At 35.7% G+C, this 6,080-nt stretch overlaps 1 protein-coding gene across 1 annotated transcript; it reads right to left on the reverse strand.

The window, feature by feature from the left end:
* Positions 1-364: 364 nt before the first annotated feature.
* On the reverse strand, positions 365-4,743 carry LOC146897042 (transmembrane 9 superfamily member 7). The gene is made up of 7 exons (XM_085734511.1): positions 4,567-4,743; positions 3,211-3,375; positions 2,989-3,098; positions 2,723-2,831; positions 2,519-2,631; positions 1,953-2,103; positions 365-1,864 (listed from the first exon to the last, which is right to left on the reverse strand). The coding sequence occupies exons 1-7, from the start codon at positions 4,705-4,707 to the stop codon at positions 707-709; spliced, it is 1,947 nt and encodes a 648-aa protein (XP_085590637.1). The 5' UTR covers positions 4,708-4,743; the 3' UTR covers positions 365-706.
* Positions 4,744-6,080: the final 1,337 nt, after the last annotated feature.

Raw genomic sequence — 6,080 nt, forward strand, 5'->3', positions numbered from 1 at the left:
AAGGATGAATGAAGATGAAGATGATGGACGATGAAATTTGGTGTTGGTGATACACTATAAAATTTGATAGACCTCCGTAATCCAACGGTCTCTTTTTTTAGGGGATTAAAATTATCAAAATTGGACCAAATTGAATAAAAGAAATAAGTTAAGGGACGTGTTTGAGAAAGTTAAGACTTATGGGATCGAATTGAATAAAAGAAATAAGTTAAGGGATCGGCAGATCAATTAAGCCCTACCATTAATATTCGCCAAGCCATGTCATTATGTCAAACATTCAGATAGTAGAACCCTGCATCGATGTAACAGGCTGATGAGGTCTCTTCCTAGACAGTCATTTAACAGTGCAAGATTTCGACCAGAGTTTTGTCAGCTAATGTCAAATATTTGAAATATGCAGATATCTCATCAGTTCCTAATGCCAAACATTCCTTTGACGAGACTAATTGTTGATCTATCACTACTACGTTGCGACACAAATATGCAGATATCTCGTCGTTACTTCAGAAACTACCACAAGAATATTAGAAAACAGTGCAACATAATAACAGTAAATTGCTATCCTAACAATAAACAAAATGGGTTTTCAAGACTCGGGGGAAGAGAACTTCCCAAATGTATTTGCTTCCAGTCCTCAAATTCCTACAGCCACGCAGGTTCCGTGTTCATGTCACATGATCGTCCACTTTATGATGCTTGTAATCAATCAATCAATTTTCACAGAAGAGTAGATCTTGCGGACAAACCAGAAGCAAGCATAGAAGCCAATTGTTCCAGTCACAACAAAGAAGGCATATGAAACAATTATCATATACCCAAAGTAAAGGATGCCTGAGACCAGCTTTGTAATCTCCAACTTGGTAAAGAAGTAGAAAATTGAGTAGAGGAAAAGGTACACGGCTGATGACCCAGCAGTGAGGTAAGCTCTCCACCACCAATTGTAGTCTTCACTGCACAACTGGAAGTAGCAAAGCACAACCGTAATCTCAGCACAGGTGATCAATAGGATGATGAACACTATGAAAAGGAAGCCAAAGATGTAGTAGAACTGGTTTAGCCATATTGATGTCAGGATAAAGAAGAGCTCAATAAACACTGCACCAAAGGGAAGAATGCCACCAATCAGAATTGAGAAGACAGGTGTCATGTACCATGCCTGCTCAGGTACCTGCCTAGGAATTTTATTAGTCTTCACAGGGTCTTCAATTGCTGGCTTTTTAAAACCTAAGTAACTGCCCACAAAGACCAAGGGTACCGATATACCGAACCATAAACACACCAGAGCAATCATTGTTCCAAAGGGAACTGCCCCAGAGGACTGCTCCCCCCAGATCAAAGCATTCAGCACAAAGAAGATGCCAAAAAGAATGCCCGGAAACATAAACGCAGTTTTTAAGGTATTCCTCTTCCACTCTGTGCCCTTGAACATCTTGTACAAACGTGCCGAGGAGTAGCCAGCAAATAAACCCATAAAAACCCACAGAAGAACCATTGCAGTCATAAGACCTCCCCGATTAGATGGAGACAAGAACCCTAGCAAAGCAAATATCATTGTCACAAGTGTCATTCCAAAGATCTGAACACCAGTACCAACATAAACGCAAAGCAAATTTGAATTGATTGGTGGCCTGAAAACATCTCCATGAACAAGTTTCCACCCTGTTTCTTCTTGGGCCTCATCTTGTGTGTCTAGCTGGTTATAATTGGCAATGTCTCTGTAAAGAGTTCTCATCATGATCATTGCCACCATTCCAGAAAGGAAAAGAACAATCATCAGAGAGTTAATGATGGAGAACCAGTGGATCTGATCATCATTCATTAGAAGATATGTGTCCCACCGTGATGCCCATTTGATCTCACTTTCCTGAAAAAGTACCACCAATCTTAGCTCATAGTATCATATAATGGATGAGGTGAAAATTCATGAGTAGCCAAGTTTTAATCAGCAATACCTTAAAGGAAACATCATATGTGAATACTATATCCTTGTTTGTATCGACTTCTTGTGGGACGGTACTACCTTGCATCAAATTCTTTGTATCTTTATTGCATGTCGTTACCTGTGGATTCTTGTCATTCCACTCCTTGTATTCATGGTTAATACTGTTCACAGTTATAGAACTTATGAGAGAAAATCAAGGCACATACCAGGCAGTCATTTGAAATCTACTAGAAAGCAATCAAACATACATTGTCTTTATTTCACAGAAATGATTTCAATGGATGTGATAAGCACAAGTGCAAAAGAATGAGAAAGATGACGGGTCACAGGAGTAACTAATAGCTGATTGATAAGATATCTATGGCAAGTTTTTTATCTTCAAATAAAAGAAACATCATAATGAAGGTAAGATCTATTAAAGGACTTCTCATATAATCTGTTTCATTTGCGTTATTCTGAACAACATCTTATTCCAGTTCCAGATATAAAACATAGTATTGAAAAAAGTTCAATCATATGATGCTTGGTTAATAATGCAACACCCACACAGATAGGTGGAGGGGGAAAGAACAAGACCTGTTTGGTGTGACCTCAAATCCAACAATACGAGCAGAACCAGTTTCAGGATCCTTGTGATACATGACTCTAAAACTCAAGTGGTTATTGATAAAATATTTCTCCTCCTTGCTCTGTATGAAATTGGAAATTCTAAGAATTAGGGGGACTAAAATGATATTTAAATTCTATAATAGAAATAAATGCTGAGTTAGCGAGTTATACCCCTTGATAGTTTCCTTTGAACCCCACACGAAAACCGTGTTCATATGTAGTAGATTGGCTGCCATCCCTCCTTTGTCTAAGAACAGCAACTGGAAGGTTATCCAAAACCCTGCATGTTCAATTCAAAGCTTTAGGGCTCAAGAGAATATAAATCAGAAACATATAGAGAAGCCATAAACCGGCCAAAAAAATTCACAAAAGTAATTTAATGAACTCAAGCTCATACTACATAACTAAGCACCAACTTCAATATATTTATCACTTACATGTTCACTCGATATTCATCATCAATTTTTTCTTTAAAATTCTTTGCAGATTCAGCATCCAAAATTTTATGGCAAGCAACAGTACAGGACTGTTCCTTCCTCATATGAAACTAAGAAAGAACGAAAAAATCAGTTAGGTTGACATCAAAATATAAGGCAAAATGGTCTCTGAATTAAAGTTATCCAATATAAGGCAAAATCAGTTAGGTAACAGATGCCCACCGTATATATTGAGTTTTCAATGCGATCACCTCGAAGAACCTCCCCCAAATTTTCTGCACTGTTCACAATCTTAGAGGGTTTGCAATACTTCAAGTAGTAGTAGTCATACGGAAGCTGAGTCTTTGTAGACGACAATTTGTTCACCTTGACATAGAGAGCGTCACCCTGGTCCCACAAGTGAACTAATAAATCAATATCTCCAAGCACATGCAATAAAACTATAAACTAAACAAAAAACAAATTGAACTAAAATGTTCTCTATCTTAACCAAATCCCCCAAAATCAACAGTTACAAGTTCATATAAAGGTACACACACTATGTTTTCTTTTCTTCTTTTTTCTTCCTCAAAATGAAAAGGTCTAACACAGTTTCATTACTCATCACATGTGGTTTGCCAGAATCACTGCTTTTGCAAAATCATGGTGGCTCACTGGTATTCTGGCAAACTCACTGTGCTGCCAAACATGCACTAAGATTCAAACAGCAATTGAAGTGCTTGATACTTAAAATGAAGAGCTCCTAAGTATCCTTCTGCTGAACTAAACATTCCAAATTAAAACCACACCAGAACAACTAAGCTTGAGTTTCGTTAAATGTTGCATTGTATCATAATTGAATCTGTCTTCAATCAAACACAATTTCATGACATGACAAAAACGTGTGCTTTTGAATTAGGCCAAAATAGATTGAGCCACCTCAGTCACAATTTGAGTAGGAGTGATAATTGAGTTAGGTTAAACAATTTACACTAGCAATAAGCTTTGAAGCACCAACACTTTTTATCAGGTGCGTGTCCACGTGTCAGGGTCACAACACCGACACGCGTGATTACATTCCATTAAAAATAACTTACAATTTACACTAACGATAATCTTTGAAGCACCAACACTTCTGATCGGGTCCCATGTCCACGTGCTGGTGTCACAACACAGACACATGTGATTACATTCAATTAAAAATGACTTACGATTTACGCTAACGATAAGCTCTGAAGCACGAACACTCCTCTATCGAAGGCGTGTCCGGTGTGTGACACGTATCAGTGTAGTGTTAGTGATGGATTAATTCTAAGACGGTATAAGCTTTGAGAGTGACAAAAAAAGCATCCAAACACAAATTACTTCAATTAAGATAAATCACACAAAATCTATCGTATTCAATTCAAACCAAACACAGATTAAATAATCCGAATCAACAACACAACATTATTCAAGTACTTCAATAAACACAAAATCGAGTATGAATAAAAAAAGAAAGAGCGTGATTCGACGTAGATCAAAGCTAAAACCCTAGATCCAAGGAAATACGAACATAGCGAGGAAATTGGAAGATGAAAGAAGAAATGGAGAACGTACGGTTTGGAAATCGCGAGGAGCAACACCAGGAAGGTAGAAGGAATGGACGGAGGAGAAGAGGAAGAGGAGAGTGGTGAAGAAGACGGTGGTGGTGGTTGAACGGACGGAGATGGCGGTGCATCCCATCATCTTCTCCTTCATCTAAGGTGTGTGAGTGAGATAGAAAGAGGAAAGAATGAAAAAGATATGCGAAGTGGAATTTATATGAAGGAAGAAAATCAATTATGTTGCTTGTAATGGTAATCTAACTCACCACACCAGATAGAGACACTCTAATAACTATTAATCAATTTTAAATTCTTCATTATTCATTGCTTATTAATTTCATTCATTCATGATTAATTATTAAAGTAATTTTTCTTCAAAAAATATTATAAATTTTGCTTCCTATGTTTTCTTTTAAGTTTTAATCTAAGTGTTTAATATTTTAATTTCATTGTAAAAAAAAATAGGTGGTTGATTTTGATACATGTAAGTAAAAAAATATTAAATTGTAAATAAATGACACATCATTAAAAATGTTGATTTTAATTCAACTACTTTAAAGATCACAATTAAGTTGTTTGTGATTGGTGTGCTAAATTTCCTTATACTGATTGTAAATATAAATTTAAATTATTATATTAATTAATAAAAAAAACTCCTCCTCCTTTGTTTGCTCTAAAAAAACTTCTCCTCCTTTGTATAAGGATTATGTTTCTATTAGTAATTCATAATAATTTAAGAAATTATTGACTTAGTTTTTTTTTTACTTCAAAGAAGTTAAAGACATTTCATTTATAATAACAGATGGACGAGATACGATATGAAAAGTAAAATATCCTTTATTATAAAAGCTAGACTTGGTTAGCAAACATGTTGCCCTAATTTGCCCTAATCACTAGCATCTTTCCCTCCTAAACATGCCAATCTAATCTCACCCGTTGATTCGATCTCTATTCTCAAACTCCTCATTTTCAATCATATAACTTAGTTAATGCTAATTGGAAACGAATAACACACTTTTAATGCAATTGAAAACGAATAACACACTTTTAATGGCAATTGAAAACGTAGTTAATGCCAATTCGATTAACAACCCCCTACATGTTAACTTGAGAAACTTTCAATATTAACGATTGCATACCAATTATCCCCTCCTACCATCATTTTTACATCAAAACAGTTAAGACTTAACAATGGAAAGTGATGCACTAACTCTCTTAGCATTGCACTGCTTGAAGGGTACAATGTTTCATCTTCTTTCTTGATCTCTTATGTGTTGTTTCGTTTATATTTTTCAGCTTGCGCTAATTTTTTTGAATCTTTGATCTTTTTCAGCTCCATTAGATCCAAATCCTATAACGGATTTGGACAAGTTTGTTAACAGATTGCGAGTTCAATATAGAAAAAAATATTGTATAGTTATCACGAAAAATCTTCTATGGGCGACAAAAAATTGATGCAATATATTTTTTGTTAAATTTTCTGTTTACATTATTTACGGAAATGGTACTTTTTTGATGCTCTCCGTT

Source organism: Medicago sativa, chromosome 8 (assembly GCF_051527215.1).
Source record: "Medicago sativa cultivar Bolivia chromosome 8, Bolivia_mono, whole genome shotgun sequence".
NCBI lineage: Eukaryota > Viridiplantae > Streptophyta > Magnoliopsida > Fabales > Fabaceae > Medicago > Medicago sativa.